At 45.7% G+C, this 23,905-nt stretch overlaps 1 protein-coding gene across 4 annotated transcripts in view; it reads right to left on the reverse strand.

Annotated features, from left to right (window-relative positions):
• LOC147031443 (papilin-like) overlaps positions 1-20,297 on the reverse strand; it is a 69,927-nt gene extending 49,630 nt beyond the window's left edge. For 2 of the 4 annotated variants that reach the window (XM_085863248.1, XM_085863237.1), the window contains exons 1-2: positions 19,974-20,297; positions 14,571-14,897 (exon numbers count right to left, since the gene is read on the reverse strand). In XM_085863248.1, coding sequence (XP_085719374.1) covers positions 14,571-14,897; positions 19,974-20,085 — 439 coding nt within the window. In that variant the 5' untranslated portion in view covers positions 20,086-20,297. The remainder of the gene's footprint in view (positions 1-14,570; positions 14,898-19,973) is intronic. The other 2 variants (XM_085863227.1, XM_085863218.1) reach the window with 1 other exon arrangement.
• Between the last annotated feature and the right edge of the window lie 3,608 nt (positions 20,298-23,905).

Genomic DNA, 23,905 nt, shown 5'->3' on the forward strand with positions numbered 1-23,905 from the left:
TTGATTTCTGATCATAAATTTGGATTCAGACCAGGTCACTCTACCCTGGAAATGCTGCTCTGGCTTTCGCAACAATGGATGGAGGTACTCAATGCCAAACAAGATATCAGATCCATCTCCCTAGATATATCACTCACTTTCGATACATTCTGGCACCCCGCCCTGCTCACCAAATTCTCTTATTATGGTATCCAAGGCAATCTCCACTCATGGCTCACAGACTTCCTCTCCTGTCGCAGTCAGCACGTGGCTCTTAATGGAATTATCCCATCCCCTCTTCCTGTCCAGGCTGGAGTTCCTCAAGGCAGTGTTCTGGGCCCTGTTGTTTTTCTGGTTTTCATCAATGATCTCTCTGACTCTCTGGAAAATCCTCTATATCTCTTTGCTGATGACTCCACCCTCTGCCCTACCATTGATCATCAGCTCAGACCGGCAAGCAGCAGCTTCTTCGCTCACTGCAGATCTGGATAAAATCACAAACTGGTCCAACATGTGGAACATGTCTTTCAATCCAGACAAATCTCACTCTCACCATGTATCTTTGAAAGGACCATTTAGAACCCCCCCCCCATCCACTATCTCAACAATCCTCTGGAAGAAGTCCTTTCTTTCAAGCTTCTGGGTCTGATTATCTGCCATGACCTTTCCTGGGAAAGCCACATTTCAAACCTCGCCTCCAAAGCCAGTCGCCGACTGGGAATCCTCCGTCGTGCAAAGTCCTTCCTCGGCCCACCTGAGCTCCTGACCACTTACAAAGCTTTTGTCCGCAGCCTGATGGAGTACTGCTCTCCCTCCTGGCTGATGCTCCTGCCTCCCACCTTTCTCGGCTTCACGCTGTAGAAACCAAAGCATTTCGGATCATTGGCAACTCTCGCAATGAGGCTGAGTCTTTGGGCCTATTACTCTCTCACCGCAGGCTGGTCGGTGGTCTTTCTGTCTTCTACAGTCTCCTCTCCAGCCTCGCGCCCCCCCCCTGCTCTCTCTGCAATTTGTCCCCACCACATTTCCACAGGGTGCTCAAGGTCCGCCAACAACCCCCTTCTGGTAAAACTACCAAAATCACGAATCACTGCTCACCTTCACTCTTTCATTCCTCTTTTTTTCCCGCCTTTGGAATAAACTCCCTCACTCTATTCATTCCCATTCTTCCCTCCAGGCCTTCAAAACAGCTGTTCACCACCACCTCTCATCATCCCCCATCCAAATCCTCGATCTTTTCTTCCCCCGATAATCCACCCAAGCCCACCTCCTTCAAATTCCCTGTAATGTCCATCTTCTATTCCCCATGTTCCCCATCCCATCCCTCTCACTTCCACAGATCTCCTAATGTCTCTGTTCGCCACTGTTTTGTCCTTCCCACTCCCTCCCCTCATCTCATGCCCCGCTTGATGTGCATTGTGTGTTCGCTCTCACACGAGCCTCGACAAGGTATACAAAACAAATGGAAAAAAAAACATTTCTCACTCTCATGTCTCTCCAAAAGGACCATCTGGAACTGCCCCCCCCCCACCCAATCTACTTTGTCAACATTCCTCTTGAAGAAGTCCTTTCGTTCAAGCTTTTGGGCCTCACTCTGCCATGATCTTCCTGAGGAAAGCCATATCTCCAAGCTGTCCCACAAAGCCAGTCGCTGACTGGGCATCCTGCATCATGCAAAGTTTTTCCTTGGCAAACCTGAGCTCCAAACCATATATAAAGCTTTCATCCACAGCCTGATGGAGTACTGCTCTCCCCTCTGGGCTGGTGCTCCCGCCTCACACCTAGCTCGGCTTCACGTTCTGGAAACAAAGGCATTTAGGATCATTGGTATCTCCCGCGATGAAGCTGAGCCTTTGTTTGGGTCTCCCACTCTCACCGCAGGCAGGTTGGTAGTCTCTCTGTCTTCTTCCGTCTCGTTTCCGGCCTTGCCCCCCTGCTCTCTCTGTGCTCTGTTCCCCCCTCCCCCCTCAGCCTATATTTCCGCAAGGAAAGTCTGCCAGCAACCCCCTTCTGGTGAAACTACCAAAATCAAGAATCACTGTTCACCTTCACTCTTTCATTCCTCTTTTTTCCCCACCTTTGGAACAAACTCCCACACTCTCTTAAATCCCACTCTTCCCTTCAAAATCTCACTCCCTCCCAGGTCTTCAAAACAGCTGTTCACCACCATCTCCTATCTTCCTCCATCCAAAACCATAATCTTCTCGACCCCCGTTAATACACCCCAAACCCACCTCCTTCAAATTCCCTGCTTTCCTTCCTGAAAGTCTCCGTAGTGGCCATCTTGTTTACCCTGTGTGTCCGCCCATCCCTCTCCCTTCCACAGATCTCCTAATGTCTCTGTTTCCTACTGTTTTGTGCTTCCCTCTCCCACCCCTCATCTCCTGCTCCCTTTGTTATATGTTCTGCGTGTTAGCTCTTATACGAGTCTCGACAATGTATAAAAAAAAAAAATTAAAAAGAAAAAAGACCCTTTAAGACACTAAAGATGTCTGTGAAGCCGTGTAACCATATGTCTATTAATTACGTACTGTTTGAACGAAATTTGCACCCTGACGACAGGCACTTCTATTCATGACATACGACTGCAGTGTACCTTTTAAACCTCTCGACCTTTTAGAGTTGGACTGTTGAGACACCCCCTCCCCCTCCAAGAACATTAGACCCCCAAAAGACCTATAAGACCCTTAAGACCCCCAAACTATAAAGACCGTTTAGAGACCAAAGACCCGGAATACCCCAAAGATCTTTTAGTCCCCAAAGACACGTAAGACCCTTCAGACATCTAAGACTTTTAAGACCATAAAACCTGCAAGACCCTTTAAGACCAGCAAGACCCCAAAGACCCCTCAGACCCAAAAGATGGAGGTATGGGCAAGGAAGGGGTGAGATGAGAGTCTGGAGGGAGGTGGGTGGGGTGAGATGAGGGAGGGGGTGGAGTGAGAGGCGGCACCCGGCGTTGCCCGGCAATGACAGGTTCCTTTGCTAGTACAGAATATAAAGCCCTTTCTAACCACTGACTCACAGTCACTGGCTCACTGACTGATATCAATGGTCGGTGGACGAGACAGCTGAAATTTTGCATACTGATGCAACTTGAAGCCAATATCCCGGGGGGGAGGGACAGTCAAGAAATTTCCAGGAATGAAAATATCCACAAATAAAAGTCAGATAAATCAGGATTATTATTACCAATGTAGCCCTCTAAGTAACCCCAATGAACCCGAGGATCAGCCTGACAAAAGGGCAGCAACACGAGGCAATCTGTGCTTAAGAAAAAAATTGTTCATTTATTCACACAAGACATGGTTTCGCGAATAAGATACTTTCAAAATGACATATAAATGCTAATGAGACCTTTCACACATGCACTGTGAGTGCATTTCCAGTGACTCACTTCTGATAACTGGTGCACTTTTAACCTGCTGTTGCTCAGATGAAATCTGGAAGTCTTTTTAACACATTTTTCAGCATATAAATGAAGGAGTGGCAATTTCAAAATTATTAAACATAATTGTGGTGTTCCCAGATGTAAATCTGACTCCCAAAAATATGGGAAGTATGAGAAATATCCGTAGATGAAAGGAGTCAAGTTCCAACCATTTCCTGTTGATACAAATGAGTGGCAGTCGTGGTTATCTACTTCTGTAACAGTTTTTTTTTGTATTTGCATGTCCACCTTCAGTCGGACGATTTGAGTAGGGTGTTAAAGGCCAATATTTCAACATGACTGTGTATTCAAGACTGTCTATTTTTCTCTGGATAAAATTAAAAAAAAACAATACTGCAAAAACATTTTCCATAAAAAAGTAATTGCAACTCTTCTATAGGAATTGTAGATGATGACTTACAAACCATGCCTCAAGGGCAGTGCACAGAAACGTTTTTTTTTAAATAATAAATACAAGGCTCAGGGAGAGAAAAATCACTGCCTATGATGTGTAACGTGCACAGAGTAAAAGGAGTGTTCATTTACATCCGTAGGATATCTAATAAATAAAGAAGATATAAGCACACCTGACGCTAGGCCGAGGCTTCAGATTTTGGCATGCTCATGAGGCTGGAACCATCAAAACATAACGTCACAGAAGTTAAAGAAAATCGGATCACATACAGTGCCTATGGAAAGTCTAAACCCCCTTTCAAAATTTTCACCTGTTATGTTATAACCTGGAATTAAATTGCATTAAATCAGACTCTTTCCACCTTCATTTACGTATCATAACCCACAACTTCCAAATGAAAAGCAAATTTTACAAATTTCAGAAAGATAAAAATACAAAGCTAGAATATCTTGGTTGGATAAATCCACAAGACCCTTAAACCCACCCCCCTGAATTAATACTTGGTGGAAGCACCTTTGACAGCAACTACAGCTAAGTCTGTTGAGATAGGTCTCTAACAACTTTGCACACCTTGATTGGACAATATTTGCCCATTCTTCTGTGCAAAACTGTTCAAGCTCAGTGAAGTTGCATTGGGTTTGCACCAAACGTAACGTTTTGCATTTCGGTGAAAAAGTTCCATCTTTGTTTCGTCAGACCACAAAACTTTTTGCCACATGGCTTCAGAATCTCCAGAGTGGTTTTTTGCATACCTCAAATAGGACTCGATGCCTGGTGTTAGCTTAATGGTTAGGGTGGTGGGCTTGGGATCCTAGGGTCCCGAGTTCAAATCCTGCTTAGCTGTTGAATTAATACCAGGTGGGGTTGACTCAGCTTGTCATCCTTCTGAGTTTGGCAAAATGAGTAACAGCTTTCTGGGATGATTGAGCCATTCAAGTATCCTGTGCCAGAGTGGCGACCAACCCAGGATTGTGCCCAATAGCCCAGGAGACTGCTTAGGCAGCACCAACGCTCTGCACAGAGTATGGTCTCAATGGATTTGGAAATGGGACTCCAGGTGGGCTTTTTTGAGCAATGGCTTCCTTATTGCCACCATACCATACAGGCCAGACTTGTGGAGTGCTTGGGATATTGCTGTCACATGCACACAGTGACCAGTCTTTTCCATAAAGGCCTGTAGTTCTTTCAAATATGCCATTGGCCTCTTGGTGGCCTCTCTGATCAGTCTCCTCCTCGCTTGGTCATCCAGTTTGTTGGGACACTCTGATCTAGGCAGGGTATTGGTGGTACCATACACCTTCCACTTCTTAATGATAGTCTTGACTGTGCTCCAAGGGGTATTTAAGGCCTTTGAAATATTTTTATACCCATCCCCTGATCTGTGCCTTTCCACAACTTTATCCCAGAAATCTTTTGAAAGCTCATTGGTGCTCATGGTTGAGTCTTTGCTGTGAAATGTACTACCCAGCTCAGGAAACTGACAGGAACAGCTGATTCTATTCTGAAATAATCACAATCAGAAACCAATAATGGACTGTGGATGGGTAGGAGACATGTCGATGGAATTTGTCGGGAAAACTGTGTGCTTAAGATTTTTTTATGTGTCACCCCATGGGGGTTGGTGTTGTGTTACCTACGTAGGGTCCAAGGCTAGTTATCCCAGTATGTGGTTGCCATCTGTGACCTTTTCCTACGTTTTTGCATTTACAGGATTGGCCATAAAAAAGAACCATGTTTTTACAACAACCACTAACCCAGCTGCCGACAGAGCCCGAACGTTCCCAAGCAGGCAAAACCCTGCCCCGGGGTTCATGATTGGACAGGATGACGTCAGAGAGAGCAGATTCGAGTAAGAGAGGGTGGTTCGAACAGAAGGGCCTCTCTCTTGCTTCTTCCTCGGCACGAACAAGAAAGCTGCGCAACTCTCGTTGTTCGTCCTGGTGCGAATTTGCTCACGTGCGGGAACAAGACGCTAGCCATTGTCTGTTCAGCTAGGTCGTGAAGTTTGTGTGCTTTGGGAGGAGAGAAAGAAGGAGAAGAGCGTGTCCATCAGCTCTAACTTGACAGCCTCCGTTGTTGTATGATCGACGAGGAAGGCGGCGCCATTTTTTGTGTGTGGACCTGGTACTGAGAGGGAGCAGTGTTAGCATTTTCAATTGTGAGAAGGAACTGTAATGAATGGCGGTTTGTGGGCTATTGGCGTTGAGGACTGCCCGCATGAATTATCTCACATATGTGGCAAAGGAGAGCGACTTTGCGCCATTTTGTGCGCTTCCCACGCGGAGACTTCATGGTTTGACAATCATCAGGCTCCTAAAGGTTATCTCTCGATGTAAAGCCGAGTGCCGGCATAAAGGTAGGATTTTCTTTTATTTTATCTTTCCCCTTGTCTGTTTTTTATGATCAAGTGGAGACGTCTCAAACTAGTATTTCGTTTTACCTCACCTTTCATTATCACACCGATTTATTTTCATTCAACTATTATTGTTGAATTTCCTTGTGTTCGTCTATTCGTTGTGGGTTCGAGAATAAACCTGTGTGCTTTTATTCTGGAAAGCACCTTCGCTGCTTTCCATCCCACACACGGCATAAATCGCAAAGAATCTCGGCTGTTCACCTCCGAGTTGAGACCATTCGGCTATCCGTCCAGGCTAGTGTTAACTGCTCGGACACGACAATATTCTAGTTTTGTATTTTTAATTAATTTTCTGAAATTTGTAAAATTTTGTTTTTCACTTGGAAGTTGTGGGTTACGATGTGTAAATAAATGTGGAGAGTCTGATTTAATGCTATTTAATTCCAGGCTACAAGGCAACAAAAGGTGAAAATTTTGAAAGGGGCTGTAGACGTTCTATCGGATCACATTTGTACATTTGGTTTGTTTCAAAATAACACTTTTACTTTCTTGCAACAAATCATATCTTTCAATCTCCTTGAATATTTTGAATAAAATAACTCCAACCAATCGATTTTGAAGAGCTTTATACTAGTACAGCAATAACACACACACTTCTCGTTTTAGCAATAGTTGAAAAATCTCGTACAATTTCTCTTATACTCCCAGAATGAAAACAAACAATATATGTACAACAGTCCTCAACTTCCACAGCATGCAGCACCCCCCCCCCACACTCTGGCCAACATAATTAACAGTAAATATCATAATATCATGACTCCAAACCATTATGACTCCAAAAAATAATAAAGCAACCAAGAAAAGCTACACAAGGTAAGCGTTTTTCTGTTTCAAACCCTACCTAGGTTCCTCTACAGCTGCCGACACTCACAGGGTGCAGTAAATTCAGCGGGTCCTCTCTTGGTGCGATTCCACAGACGTTCAAGCTAGTGATCCAACAAAGCAAATTTGCAGAAGTCCTTCAGCAAGCTATTCAACCTTCGACAACAGACAGCTTCGGATTGTGCCCCTGTGCTGTGATCTACGAAGGCAGTAATAATGCCCAGATCCCAATCCTTCCTGCGACCACAGCTGAGCGACTCACCTTGAGCCTGTCGAAGGTGCGGGGGGAAATGCCAGCCTGCACGTCAGACCAAAACTAGCCTATGGCACCTCGAGCAAAAGGGAAGGCCTTACCTGTCCACCCTGCCTCATGGTAATCTCTAATCTTTCCTTTTTATTGTTCAAGTATTTATTGAGTGATGAGGCTTAGTTATAAGACAAGTTAAAGTACCAGGGAAGGAAATTAGATTAAGCGCATTGTCTGTACAGTTTATTTATTCTCAACCCTTTCTTCATTATTTCCCGATGAATTAATATGTCTTTATGTGTTGGAATCCTCAATCCATCTGACTCACTCCAATTCATCCATGCATGGGTAAATCTGGGGTAAATCTGGCAAACAAGCCTCAGTTTAAGCTTTCGCGCAGCTGCCGTGTGTCATTCCGCGAATCTGTTTGTTTTATGGCGACATTAACAATTGAAATGAATGATGGAATAAAATAAAGATCACCTCTTAATATCGCTTAGTTTCATCTTTGCGAGTGCATTTACTTGCAGCGTGACACAGAGTTGCCGTTAATTTGTTCACTTGTGGCATTCAAAATTTACACGGCTTCATGTCGCACGCAGCATGGCACCTGGAGCTCGCAAACAATATTATATTTTACAGATAATTTTGCTGCACTTCCTTGTCCAGTGAGGAAGCAAAGATTGCATGCTTTGCAGCAATATCATGAGGCAAGAGTTTTCATTCTGTGTACTTGGACCTCAATGGTTATCCAGTATGTCGAACTATACTTCCACGTACCATATGCTGGCATACTTACAACACTCAACACCTGCCATTTACCATTCAAATTCCCCTTTTCATTATGTTTTGCAATGACAATGATTAAAACTGTATGAACAACAAAGTGCAAGAAAAGAAATGCTGTGAAATAAAAAATGTTTCGATGCATAGCTCAATGGAGTACTCATATCCCCTTTACGCTGGTACCTCATAATCACCTGTCTCTCTCCGAGATTCTATACAATCAAAGGCTTTCAATATTATTGCCATCCTCTATGATGAGGCCAAAGCACAAAGCTTGTTGCTTTTGCATTGCAAATAGGTCTGGGTCCTCCATTTTATTACTTCTTATCCTCTGTTATAGCAACCTTTGCTCCCTTTCAGCTATCTGACCAACCCAAACTCCCTCCTCCAGGACGTGTGTTCATCCAGTAACTTCCTCTTCATCAAATTCCCAAAATCCAGGCTTCCCACCTCCACTCTTTTGTTATTCTTTTCTCCCATTTGTAAAACTGCTTTCTGACGGCGATTCAATGTTACTCTTCCCTCCAAGGTTTCCAGCATGCAGTACACTACCATCATGTCATTGCCCCAATATAAACGGTGATCTTTTCTCCCCACATTAACCCTACCTAATCCATTCTTCTTACATGCCGGTGACTGTTTCTTTGCCTCATCTCTTTCCTCTTTCCCTCTTTTAGGCAAACATCTTATTTTATTTTTTCATTTATTTCCGTCTCAGGGAAAGTAAGCTAAACAGCTTATATATATATATATATATATATATATATATATATATATATATATATATATATATATATATATATATATATATATATATATATATATATATATATATATATATATATATATATATATAATAAACACTGCAGATCTGGATAAAATCACAAACTGGTCCAACACGTGGAACACGTCTTTCAATCCGGACAAATCGCACTCTCACTATGTCTCTTCGAAAGGACCGTTTAGAAAACCCACCCATCCACTTTCTCAACAATCCTCTGGAAGAAGTCCTTTCTTTAAAGCTTCTGGGACTCACTATCTGCCATGACCTTTCCTGGGAAAGCCACATTTCAAACCTCGCCTCCAAAGTCAGTCGCCGACTGGGAATCCTCCGTCGTGCAAAGTCCTTCCTCGGCCTTCCTGACCACTTACAAAGCTTTTGTCCATAGCCTGATGGAGTACTGCTCTCCCCTCTAGGCTGGTGCTCCTGCCTCCCACCTTTCTCGGCTTCACGCTGTAGAAACCAGGGCATTTCGGATCATCGACATCTCCCGCAATGAGGCCGAGTCTTTGGGCCTCTCACTCAATCACCGCAGGTTGGTCGGTGGTCTTTCTGTCTTCTACAGTCTCCTCTCCAGCCTTGCCCCCCCTGCTCTCTCTGCGATTTGTCCCCACCACATTTCCTCAGGGCGCTCAAGGTCAGCCAACAACCACCTTCTGGTAAAACTACCAAAATCACGAATCACTGCTCACCTTCACTCTTTCATTCCTCTTTTTCCCCACCTTTGGAATAAACTCCCTCTGTTCTTTCCCATTCTTTCCTCCAGGCTTTCAAAACAGCTGTTTACCACCACCTCTTATCATCCCCCATCCAAATCCTCGATCTTTTCTACCCCCGATAATCCACCCAAGCCCACTTCCTTCAAATTCCCTGCTTTCCTTCCTGAAAGCCCCTGTAATGTCCATCTTCTATTCCCCATGTTCCCCGTCCCATCCCTCTCCCTTCCACAGATCTCCTAATGTCTCTGTTCCCCATTGTTTTGTCCCTCCCACTCCCACCCCTCTTGGCTCATGCCCCCTTGATGTGCGTTGTGTTAGCTCTCTCACGAGCCTCGACCAGGTATATGCAAAAAAAAAAAAAAAAAAAAAATTATTGCATTTGATATAATAATATTGAATTAGTTATTTTAGTGAGGTAACGTCTTGAATATTAAACACTATATATATAATAATGAAGGTATTTAAACAAAAATAAAATAAAAAATAAAATTTATAAAATACATTATAATCAAGGTCAGGTCAGGTATGGGAGCATGTGCCAGAACAGCGCATCGCTGCGTCCACTTTCCGCCGGTGCTCCAGGGGCCTCCGTCTGGCCTTCCCCGAGGCAGATGAAAGGCCCATCCCCATCTCCTTGAGATGCCGATCAACCTGCTGCAACCACGAGGCACGTGGTCGGCCCATTGGCCTTCTCCACTCACGAGACTCCCTCGCTGAGAGAATATGGTGAGCAGGATCAGCGTCAGGAAAACGAGCCACATGTCCATACAGCCGCAACTGACACTCACGGACTATGCAGGTAACAAATCTCATCCGAGTCTCTCTCAGCAACCGCTCGTTGGACACAAAATCTGACCAGCGATAGCCAAGGATTCTCCGAAGAGACCTGGTACCAAAGGAATTAAGTCTCCATCTCAGATCCTTGGTCAGAGTCCAAGTCTCGCATCCATAGAGCAAGACTGGAAGCACCAAGGACCTGAAGACTCGGACTTTCATCCTCCCGCACAGGTACCGGCAGCGCCACACCCCATGATCCAGTAAATCCATGACTCCCCAGGCCCGACCCAGACATCTATTGACTTCTGACTCACAGCCAGCAGAGACATGAATATCACTGCCAAGGTAAGTGAATCTCTCCACGACCTCAACATCCTCACCACAAACAGACACAGACAGGACAGCAGCATCCAAGATGTCACCGAAAGCCTGGATCTTAGTTTTGACCCAAGAAACCCGTAATCCCAGCGGCTCCGACTCCTCATTCAGCACCTCGAGGGCCCCCAAGAGGATGTCTAAAGTCTCCGCAAAGATGACTGCATCATCTGCGAAATCAAGGTCCGAGATCTTGACATTCCCAAACGATGCACCGTGGCTTGATCTTTCCGACATCCTCCCTAAAATTCAGACCATACAAGTGCTGAAAAGTGTGGGGGCAAGTACACATCCCTGACGAACTCCAGTAACAACTGGAAATAAGTCAGAGATGGTACCACCACACTTCACAGCACTCTCAGTACCAGAGTAGAGTTCAGACATCAGATCGATCAGTTTTGGTGGCACCCCACGAAGACCAAGAATCCTCCAGAGGGCATCCCGATTAACTGAATCGAACGCTTTACAGAGATCAACATAAGCTGCAAGCAGCCCCTGCCGAAACTCTCGTCTGTGTTCGGTGAGGACACGAAGAGCAAAGATACGGTCAATCGTTGACCTCTTTGGTGTAAAGCCTGACTGCTCTGGACGCTGGTGCTCAAGCAGATGGTGGTGAACCCTTTCAAGAATTATCCGAGCAAAGACCTTGCCCGGCACTGAGAGCAGCGTCACCCCTCGGTAGTTGTTGCAGTCTTGGCGATCACCCTTCCCTTTCCAGAGAGGGACAACAAGGCCCCTCTTCCAATCAGTTGGGATCATGCCTGTGTTCCAGGCAGATGAAAAAAACTGCATGCAACGACACGAGTGCAGCATTTCCACCAGCCTTGAGAAGTTCAGCATGGATGCCACAGATCCCTGGAGCTCTACCCCGTTTCAACAAGCGAAGGTGGACCACAGTTTATTCGAGGGTCAGCAACAGGGATTGTAACACCCTTGACGCCCAACTCGACAGCTGGGGGATCAGCCTGGTACAACCGCTCAAAGTAACCGGCCCAGCTGGCCTTCACTTTAGACTCCTGTCAAGAGCCTACCACTCTCTGCTCGAACTCCAGTGCTCCGAGGGATGGGCTTGGATGAACGCAATGTGCGAATTCCCCTGTAAGTCTGACGAGAATCACCTGTCCACAGGCGATTCTCTACCCCTTCACAGATTCCTCGCACATAGGCCTCCTTGTCCACCCTCAGTGCACGTACAGTTTTATGCCTCAGCTCCCTGAACAGCTCAGCTCTGCCATTCAGCCTGGCCCTGTGACTCTGGTCAATGGTAACCAGTGTCCCTCGAGACAAAATTATTCTTTGCCCTGCGGTGAGTTCCAAGATAACCAACGGCAACATCAAGGACGGTGGTCTTGAAGGCACTCCACAATTCTTCAGGACCCCCCAAAGCACCCAGACACCCCAAATGTCCACTCAGCCTGTTCGCAAACTCCCCAGCTACTCTCTCATCCTTGAGCTTCCCAACATCCAGCCTAGGCTGGGATGGTACCATTCTCCAGGATTGAAGGTGCAGCTTTAGAGTTGCTACAACAAGCCGGTGGTCAGTATTGAGGAACTGAGCACTCCTGCAGACCCTGCAGTTCTGGATCATCCTCCAGCGACCGTCAACGAGGACATGGTCAATCATCTTTGCCACACCGCCAGCGTTGGAATACCAAGTCCAGCGATGAGCTTGTGGGCGCTGAAACCATGAACCAGTCACTCCAAGTCCATGACTTCTTGCAAAGTCAAGGAACTTCGTGCTATTCTCGTTCACAGTTCCAGACCCATGGGGAACAACACACGTCTCATAACCATCCCTATCAGTTCCAGTCGATGCATTGAAATCCCCAAACTAGAATTAGAAGTGTATCTCGCCTCGGGCACTGATCAACCACAGACTCGAGCATGGCGTAGAATGCGTCCTTCACGGTGAGATCACTCGCCTCAGTCGGAGCATTGACAGAGACCAGGGAAATGACACCTTGGAGTCACGAATCCTTAGTCTCATAATACGCTCGTTGACCGGTGTTACCTCAATTATCATTGGGATTCTCAATTATCGTAATTATAATTAAGCATTCAAATAATGTGTATGACAGCTGCATGTCCAAGCAGGCGAGAAGCCCCGCCTTCCTAGGTTTCATGCCAGAAAGTCACGCCCGGAGGTGGATGATTGAGGGGCGTGACGTGAGAAGGAAGAGGTTTTGGTTTGGTTGGTTGGAGTTTGGTGTAAGGGACGCACACGGTCGAGAGACGAGGGAGCTCGGAGATGGTGTGTAAGATCAGGGCATTATAGCTGGCTTTCCTTTGACGGATGAAGACGACGGCACGATTCTCATTTTTGTGCTGAGGCGAATTGGCTTGCGTGGTGGAGCAAGACACTGGCCATTGACTCTTGGCTGGTCATGAGAGACAGACCTCGAAGCCTCGTGTATATCGCCGAAGAGATGGCGCCATTAAGCACGATCGACGAATAAGCTGTATGGCAGTTGGTGAGCCCAAGCATTGAATATCACCTCAAGAATTACCTTATGTACGTTTCCCACCCAGAGAGTGGCTCGGTGCCATTTTGGGCACGTCTACCCAAGCAGGACGAAGCGCATCGATCGCAAAGTTCAATAGAGACCATCTCTGGACAAAGATAAGTGCCAGAATAAAGGGAGGATTTTCTTTTGCTTCGTTTTCCCCCATGTCTGTATTTAAGTCTGTGTGAAGAGGCGCCTCAACTTTAGGGTTAATATACTTCACGTATTATTATTACATTTCGAATTACCCTTGTAAATATTTATATTTTCATTAAATCCTCATTTATTTCAACTTGCTGCGTCCATGCATGTATCGTGGGGTTCGAGTCAAAACCCCTTGTGCTGTGCTTTCCATCCGTCACTCCGTCAGTGCCGCCCTGCCCCTCCCGCACGTGACATGATCTCTGAGGATCACGTATCCACCTCCAAAGGAAAACAGTTCAGCGATCCGGACGAGTCGGTGTTAACCGCCCCTCCACACAATTGGATCGGGGGGGGGGGGGGAGGTAAAATTTAACCGGCCAGATCCTCGACAATGTGTGTGTGTGTGTCACGCGCACATGTATCGTTACATCTGGCTTCCTTCTTAGGACTACGGTGCAGCAATTGGTCTTTATTTTGATTCTGTTTTCTACTGTGCTCCATCCACAATGTGATGCTCTGCAACTTCAAAATTGACAACACTGTTCCAGAATACAAAAAAAAAAAAAATACCTCGTCCCTTTGATGAAATAAAGTTAGAGTGTTATCTGTCATGATGGGTAAAGTCTGCCACTAATTCTATCATGGCGTCCCATCCACTGGTAATCAGTCGTAGCGGTGTGCCTCCATTTTCGCAACCGGATTAACGTTCCCTCGGAAGGAAATAAGTGCTCTCCAATGCAATGCCCTGTCCGTGAAGTGCAACTCATATAGCAGACCATTTAAGGCCCGGCGAGGACGAGTGATGCAAGCGACATTTTTTAATGATATGATGATGATAGGGGAAGGGTTAAAATAGTGCTATATGGCATCAACTCCAAAATGGCCGATGTGGCCCTTACATCACTCCTCCTCGCGGCGCCTCATTTATTTGAGGAATGAATCCACACCAGATAACTTACAAAGTGAGCATACTATTCAAATTGCTTAACCACCACTCCTTCCTACCAATACACCCCAACCCATCTCGTTGGTCAAAATAGTTGTTTTCTCACATAAAATATACATAGCATAATATGATGAAGCAAATTTCATTAAAAAAAAAATACTCCATCCAAAACACAAGCACAGAAGAGAGAGAGTCTGAAACACAATAAGATAATACCTTCAAAACTCACCAGGGAATCGACTTTTATGCACGCCATCTTCTGACCTCTTCTGGCGCACATTCTTTGACGGATCTTCTTGAGGCCTTTTCAAATGTCTCGTGATGCTTCCCGCAGTAGTTACATTTTTGCATGCACTTCCACAATTCCATAGCTGGCATACTAAATCACCGTTGCTTTTTCTTTCTTCAACAATCGAGTTACATTCACGCTCACGACAGCATGCTCTTGGACAGTCACTAAAAGGGTTGACCAACTGTCGAATCAATTTTTCCCCAGATAGAGAAAGGTCAGTGAAGGTAGCAATAACTGGCCGACACAAATCACTCTCGTGATTGCCTGCGGGGATGACAAATACAATGTGCGTGTAAGTAAACATATATCGCGCGCACGTACACGCACGCACGCGGTACATAAAGTCCTTGTGCACCTTTGAAGTTTTTCAACATTTTGATGTACACATGATAGAAACCAACTATAAATGGCTTATGAAAGCATAGTTCATCATTAATGTTGTTAAACCCACAATTCCACTGGGTTTCTTGACAAGTTGACTTTTTCTTATGAGGCAACTTCTACATCAGTGGTGAAGTCAACCACCACAATTACCACACTTGGGGGACATAAAAACATCACAAAATCTGGCAATGTTAAAGAGACCCACAACAAGCCATGTGTAGTATTCTCTCAAGGAGTCGCACATCATTGGTCTTCTCTTTTTTTTGTCTTTGTAAGAAGCAACAGTTGATGGTGACCATTACTTTGCAATGTTGTAGAATTTCTTTGTTCCAAAACTATGACAATTAAATATTTCTCATATCACCTTGTACCAGCAAGACTTGGCTCCCTGCCACTATGCCTCGAGTGTGCAACAGTTCTTGAATTATGTTTCCTAACCAAATGGATCGTTAGAAGTGAACAAATTTCATGGTCACCTTGTTCGCCTGACCTGTCCCAATTGGACTATATTTTGAGGGGCGATTTAAAACTGTCGTTTACTCATCAAAACCACAGGCGAGGATTACAAATGAAATTCAGCAGAAACTTTTCAACAAGTCGGACAATCGGATTGAACAATGGATTACAAAAGATGGCTGTTATATGATGAAACATAAAAAAATGTCAGATCGTTGTCAGGGCAGGTCAGATTAGATCTGTGACTTGCTACAGGTACCATGTAAACCTGTACGAACCCGCTTCATGGCCGGGTTGGCGGCAACTTAACCGTCTCCCCCACCAGATTTCCTGGTAAGGAGGCGTATGATAGACACCCAGAAGGATGAAAAACAAAACTTGTCAAGGGGCAGAGGAGCTCCTTCTGAACCAACGGCCATCCATTTCTAGTGCAGACTGTGTCTGCAAACGTCCTCCTGCAGTTGGGTTACCTTTTTTTTTTTTAGGAGATTGGTGGCAGGATTTGCACCTTGGCCACCGTAAAAACATTCATTCTGCAAACCACAAGAAAAGCGGAAAGAAATCTGAAAACCCACTCCGTGGGAGTACCTCTTGTGCAGTTGCCCTTCGCAGGGCAGCTCACTAGATGATGGGATTTCGGCAAAACGTTCAGGACCCCCACTCTGATAACAGGAGGAAAACTACGGAGTAACCTTCCCGGGTCAGATCATGGTAGTGTATGTTAGGGTGGTGCTGAGGTGTCATCCACCAAACGGCAGGCTCCTTGGGTTAACCTGAAGTGGTCCCTTCAGGTGAGTGCCTGGAATGTCCTATCCCTAAGAGAGGATGATTACCTGTCTCTGTTATCATCTGAGCTCAAGCGTTTGGACATTGGTATAGCAGCACTCTCTGGGGTTCAAAGACCGGATAGTAGTGAGATCATGGCGGGTGGTTACACTAACGATTGGTCTGGTCGCTCTGATGGTTGCCACACCCAAGTAGTTGCTGTAGCTGTTTCCTCAAATGATAATTGAGGTAACACCAGTTAAAGACCATATTATGAGACAAAGGATTCATCACTCCATGAGTGTCATTTCCGTGGTCTCTGTATATGCTCTGACTGAGGCGAGTGATCTCATCGTGAAGGACGCACTTTATGCCACGCTCGAGTCTGTGGTTGATCAGTGCCTCAGGCAAGATACTCTTCTCGGCTTGGGGGATTTCAATGTATCGACTGGAACTGATAGGGATGGTTTTGAGACGAGTGTTGGTCCCCATGGGTCTGGAACTATGAACCAGAATAGCACCAAGTTCCTTGACTTTGCAAGAAGTCATGGGCTTAGGGTGGCTGGTTCATGGTTTCAGCACCCACAGGCTCATCGCTGCACTTGATATTCCAACGCTGGTGGTGTGGCAAAAGAGATTGACAATGTGCTCGTTGATGTCCACTGGAGGATGATCCAGAACTGCAGGGTCTATCAGAGTGATCAGTTCAATACTGACCACAGACTTGTGGAAGCAACTCTGAAGTTGCAGCTTAAATCCAGGAGAATGGAACCATCCCAGCCTAGGCTGGATGTTGGCAAGTTCAAGGATGAGAAGGTAGCTGAAGAGTTTGCGAACAAGCCGAGTGGAGATTTGGGGGGTCTGGGTACTTTCAGGAATCCTGAAGAGTTGTGGAGTGCCTTCAAGAACACCATCCTCGATGTTGCCGGTGGATGTCTTGGAAATCACCGTAGGGCAAAGAAGAATTTTGTCTCTCAAGGGACACTGGATACCATTGACCAGAGTCGCAGGGCCAGGCTCAATGGCAGAGCTCAGCTGTTCAGGGAGTTGGGGCGTAAAACTGTACGTGCGCTTAGGGTGGACAAGGAGGCCTTTGTGCGAGGAATCTGTGAGGGGGTAGGGCATCACCTGTGGTCAGGTGATTCTCGTGCTGCTTATCGGGGAATTCGCGCATTGCGTTCTTCCAAGCCTGTCCCTCGTTATACTGCAGTGAGAGCAGAGTGTGGTGGGCTCTTGACAGAGGAGTCTGAAGTGAAGGCCCACTGGGCTTGTTACTTTGAGTGGCTGTACCAGGCTGTTCCACCAGCTGTTGAGTTGGATGTCAGGGGTGTTACTATCCCCATTGCTGACCCTCAAATCAACTACGATTCATCTTCATTTGTGGAAACACAGGCTGCAGTGAACCAGTTGAAATGGGGTAAAACTCCTGGAATCTGTGGCATCCATGCTGAACTTCTCAAAGCTGGTGGAAATGATGTACTTGCATGTCATTGTATGCAGTTCTGTGCTCTGCCTGGAACACAGGCATCATCCCAACTGACTGGAAGAGGGGCCTTGTTGTCCATCTCTGGAAAAGGAAAGGTGATTGCCAGGACTGCAACAACTACCAAGAGGTGACGCTACTCTGTGCCAGGCAAGGTCTTTGCGCAGATAATTATTGATGGTGTTCCTTATCATCTGCTTGAGCACCAGCACCCAGAGCAGTCAGGCTTTACACGAAGGAGGTCAACGATTGAGCGTATCCTTCCTCTTTGGGTCCTCACCAAATGCAGATGAGAGTTACAGCAGGGATTGCTTGCAGCCTTTGTTGATCTCTGCAAAGCATTTGATTCAGCGAATCAGGATGCCCTCTGGAGGATTCTTGGACTTTGTGGGGTGCCACCAAAACTGATCAATATGATGTCTGAACTATACTCTGGTACTGAGAGTGCTGTGAGATGAGGTGATAACATCTCACGTATTTCCAGTTGTTACTGGAGGTATGTACTAGCCCTCACACTTTTCAGCACTTGTATGGACTGGATTTTAGGGAGGATGTCAGTGAGATCAAGCTGTGGTGTTTGTTTGGGAATGTCAAGATCTCCGATCTTGATTTTACAGATGATGCAGTCATCTTTGCGGAGACTCTGGATATCATTTGGGGGGCCCTCGAGGTGATGATTGAGGAGTCAGAGCCACTGAGATTATGAATGTCCTGGGTCAAAACTAAGATCCAGGCTTTCAATGACATCTTGGATGCTGCTGTCCTGTCTGTGTCTGTTTGTGGTGAGGATGTTGAGGTCGTGGAGAGATTCACTTACCTTGGCAGTGATATTCATGTCTCTGCTGGCTGTGAGTCAGAGGTCAATAGACGTCTGGGTCGGGCCTGGCGAGTCATGGATTCACTGGATCATGGGGTATGGTACTGTTAGTACCTGTGCAGGAGGACGAAAGTCCAAGTCTTCAGGTCCTTGGTGCTTCCAGTCTTGCTCTATGGATACGAGACTTGGACTCTGACCAGGGGTCTGAGATGGAGACTTGATTCCTTTGGGATCAGGTCTCTTCAGAGAATCCTTTGCTATCACTGATCGGACGTTGTGTCCATGAGCAGTTGCTGAGACTGAAATGAGATTTGCGACCTGCATAGTCTGTGACAGCTGTGGCTGTATGGACATGTGAGCAGGATCAGCATCAGGAAAATGAGCCAAGAGGTTCTCTCAGCGAGCGAACCTAGCGAGTGGAGGAGGCCCAACCATGTGCCTCGTGGTTACAGCAGGTTGATCAGTATCTCAAGGAGATGGGAATGGCCAGACGGAGGTCCCTAGAGTACCGGCAGAAAGTGGAAGCAGTGACGCGCTGCTCTGGCGCATGCTCACATACTTGTCCTGACCAGACATAACATTTGACCTGTATTGAGTACGAGCAGGGGTGCCCGGTGTTGCCTGGTCCATTTTTTTGTGGGGGAGCTAAAACACTTCCCGACACCCAAGAAGGAATTGGGTTGGGATCATTGAATATCGCAACAAAGGCTTAGGCACTATCGAGTGATTAAAATAAAAATAACTTTTTTGTTGCCTAAAACACTGCTCGACACTCACTGATGAACCTCTGAAAGTTTGACAAAGATCCGTTCAGCCATCCATGAGAAAAATGGCGACACACACAAACGGCTCTCTTATAGTCAGTTCGCTGCAGATAAACTTTTTGAAGTCTGCTTTTGTAAACCATTAAGTTTGTTTCTCTCATGTGTAAATCAAAAGTTGCACAAGGACTATATGGACACAGTGTGTGTGTGTGTGTGTGTGTGTGTGTGTGTGTGTGTGTGTGTGTGTGTGTGTGTGTGTGTGTGTGTGTGTGTGTGTGTGTGTGTGTGTGTGTGTGTGTGTGTGTGTGTGTGTACACATACCTGTGAAATCAAGCAACACTCACACAGTTTAATTTTTTTTTAACAACACAATGTGCAACCTCGGCATGACATTGAAAAGTCTGACATTATAAAAGTTGTTATAATATTATATATCATTCTAATAGAATATATGATATTCTTGTCATCATTAACGTGCTATTGCATCTCCTCCATTGCAAGACAGAAACAAACTTTCTACTTTGGCGAGTAATAATGCGAGGAGCGGGAAGTTAGGGAGCACGAGATGGATGTTTCCCGAGGTCCCGCGGTTGTTACCTGCGCGGTTGTTACCTGCGCGGTTGTTACCTGCGCGGTTCATATAATCATCTGGGCCGGTCGTGCTCTCTCACCGTTTAACGTGTGGACGAGGGAAGGCCGAATGGGCAGGCAGGTGAGGGCGAACGTGAGGATGAGTGGAAGCAGTACTTCTCTCCGCGACGACATAATGCAAGTTGAAAACATATCGATAAAAACCGATGGAGACACTTTTGACGATCGAACCTCGATTAAAATGAATCTTCCATCGTCCTTACAACGAACAATCCACACGCTCGAAGCGAAAACACGGCGTATGTTAAAAAAAAAACAATCGAAAAACAACAACACAACACCAACAGGAAAGCTTCGCTTCCGCAATAGTTCAACTACCTGTGCACATATACGGCCTTCGTCATGTGTACGCGATGACACAATCATCCGGTGACGTCATGAGGTGGGCGGCATGCCACACCTGCAGAGGGAGGGACTTGAATTCACACGATTCAGAATGGAATTTTTTTTTCTGAATCTGGAATCTCGAGGTAGTGTCTTTTTTAACCTCCGCCATCGAAGATCGGAGGTTACTGGTTTCACCCCTTTCTGTTTGTTTGTTTGTTTGTTTGTTTGTTTGTGAACAGTATTACGGAAAAACTCCTCGACAGATTTCGACGAAACTTAGTGGGGGGGTTAGGTATGGTCCAAGGATCATGCCATTAAATTTTGGACTTGGTCCCCCCCCCCAAAAAAAATTGTTAGAGAATTTTTTTTTTTTTTTTGCATTTCAACATGTTTTAAGTGATTTCCAACCGCCCCCCCCCACAAAAAATTGTTACCCCCTCCCCAAAAAGAAATTGTGAGAAAAATATTTTTTTTTGCATTTCTACATATTTTGTGATTTCCAACCCCCTCCCCCAAAAAATTGTTTGAGAAAAAATTTTTTTTTGCATTTTTACATGTTTTAAGTGATTTCCAACCCCCCCCAAAATTGTCACCCCCCCCCCCCCAAAAAAAGGAAAAAATTTTTTTTTGCATTTCTGCATGTTTTAAGTGATTTCCAACCCCCCCAAAAATATTACCCCCCCCCCAAGAGATAGAGAAATTTTTTTTTGCATTTCGACATATTTTAAGTGATTTCCAACCCCCCAAAAATTGAGAAAAAAAATGTTTTTTTGCATTTTTACATGTTTTATGTGATTTCCAACCCCCCCAAAAAAAAATTGTGACCCCCCCAAAAGATTTTTTTTTTTGCATTTCTACATGTTTTAAATGATTTCCAACCCCCCCCCCCTCAAAAAAAAAATTGTTTGAGAAAAAAAATGTTTTTTGCATTTTTACATGTTTTAATTGATTTCCAACCCCCCAAAAAAATTGTTTTTTTGCATTTCTACAAGTTTTCAGTGATTTCCAACCCCCCCCCCCCCAAAAAAAAATGTTGGAGAAAAGAACTATAACTCTGTCAGCACTGTTGACATCATATTTCATGAATAAGATATAAGGTTCACATGCCTGGTGTTGGCGCAGTGGTTAGGGCAGCGGCTTTGGATCCAAAAGGTCCTGAGTTCAAGCCCCGTTGGGCCACTGAATTAATACACCAGGGGGTTGACTCAGCCTATCATCCTTCCGAGGTCGGCGAAATGAGTACCAGTGTACTGGGCCGGTGTATACCATGGTTAAAATAGGTGGACCATATCCCTGTGTCGTAAGAGGCGACCAGGGTTGCGTCAGGAAGGAAATGAGTACCAGTATACTGGGCCGGTGTATACCACGGTTAAAATAGGTGGACCATATCCCTGTGTCCTAAGAGGCGACCAGGGTTGCATCAGGAAGGGCATCCGGCGTAAAACATGTGCCAAATCACGATGCGGATCATACGGATGATCCGCTGTGGCGACCCCTAACGGAAGCAGCCGAAAGAAAAAGAAGAAGAAGAAGATATAAGGTTCACTTGAGTGACCCAGCAGTATTGGCGGCAGAGGTTTTGCACTCTCCCGAGTGCTCCACCTCTAGTTTTGTTTGTTTCGGTTTCAAAGATTCATTTGGTTTATTCTTCCCTTTGAGATGCCATGAAAGTGTGTTGGCTTACCTCCAGATTCAGAGTTTAAAACAATATTTATCACAAAATCATGGTTGGCCTGTTTGCTGTTCCCATTTGGCTTCTTGGCTTGTGGTGCTGGTATCCCAGGTTGGAATCCATCATACAATGTGATCTAAAAAAAAAAAATGATTTCACGTGAAATATATACTGAAAATAAATGAGAATCATCTATGTGGGGATTTATCCATTATCCCCTAATGTCTTAATAATCACAACATAATATATACGAGCATAACCCACGCTCTGCGCGACATGTTGGGGTGGGCGTGTTTGAGAAAGGAACTGATGCAGAGTCTTCTTCTTCTTCTTCTTTCGGCTGCTCCCGTTAGGGGTCGCCACAGCGGATCATCCGTTATGATCCGCATTATGATTTGGCACAGGTTTTACGCCGGATGCCCTTCCTGACGCAACCCTGGTCGCCTCTTACGACACACAGGGATATGGTACACCTATTCTAACCGGGGCATACACTGGTACTCACTTCGCTGACCTCGGAAGGATGACAGGCTGAGTCAACCCCCTGGTGTATTAATTCAGTGGCCCAACGGGGCTTGAACTCGGACCTTTTGGATCCAAAGCCGCTGCCCTAACCAATACGCCAACACCAGGCTGTAACTGATGCAGAGTATCAGTAGTAATTTTACTTTAATGCAGAAAGTAGAATACGATTTCACTGTTTCAGAACCATTTTATTTACTTATTTTTGTGCCATGCACCTCATATGGTCTTTGAGATAATGTAAGCCGAATATCACGTTACTCGAGCGTAGAACAAAGTTGAAGATAGCGCGACACGAAACCACAAACTCGGAAATAATATATAAGATACATATAAATATGTATATATTGTTACGGCTGTGGAAATTCGCAATCCACCATAAAAGACCTCAGATCAGTTATGATGATAAGTAATTGTGTAACTAGATATCCCCACCATTGTTTAGAGGGAATTTCCGTGTTCACAGGGCTGTGATCCTTTGAGTTAGCCCTTTTTCTTATCTCTATCATTATTTTGGACCAATCATACCCCAACAACACAAACACCACCACCTTCGCCTCTTTACCTCCACAACTCCATCCCGCAAACATCGCTTCACCTCCATTCTCAAACGACGCCCGCCAACAACCAAACTCCCACCACCTCCGCCTTTCTACCACACGTCATGCTATGGGCTGTGAATGCGTTCCTTTCGCCTCAAAAAGCGGATCAGGAATGCTCCACGCCCTCTTTTCATCCGTCCAATGACTGAGCATCGGGTGGCATAGCCCCGCCTCAGAACCCGCTGTGATCCAGAAATTTACATATACGCCCCTCCCCCGGGCTATATGGGCGTGAGCATGGCACAGCTCGGGGCGGGAAGTAAAAGTGTGCAGTACATTGGCAGAAAGTCAAGAACCAAGTGGGAGCAGTGGAGTGGCAGCGGCAGAGTGTCGGCAGAAGAAGTCAAGTCTGCAGTGTCGGCGGGGCAGTCGAGTCGGGAGACGGAGCTCGAAGCCGACGGGAAAGGCAGATGGGGAGCGCCGGAGAGAGCTCGCTGACCACGCCAGGGGCACGAAGCCAGGCGCAGCTACGCTGACATCGCGGCTTGCCCGCTATCGCGACAGGGGACGCGGGTAGGACCCTTCGGTCTCGTGGACCTGGCCGCTCATCCAGGTTCCACGCGCATTGGGCCCACGGGCCCAGTCTGACTCCCTTGTCTATGAGGGGTCTTTTCTTGGGTTTTCTTTGAATGCGTGTTGTGGCGCCGTGTCTTCTAAAGTAGAATTGTTTAAGTGCATGTAAATAAACATTGCTTTATTCGGTTGTAACTATTGCTTGTAAATTGCATTCTTACTGTATGGCTGTGAATACGTGCTTGCCTTGTCTGAGTGTGGAATAAATGTACTTGTCGAACTGTTCCCCATTTCGTTGCGTCCTTTCCTTTGTTTG

The sequence above is a fragment of the Eptatretus burgeri genome, chromosome 2 (genome assembly GCF_056783735.1).
Source record: "Eptatretus burgeri isolate ZD-2024b chromosome 2, Ebu_testis_v1, whole genome shotgun sequence".
Taxonomy (NCBI): domain Eukaryota; kingdom Metazoa; phylum Chordata; class Myxini; order Myxiniformes; family Myxinidae; genus Eptatretus; species Eptatretus burgeri.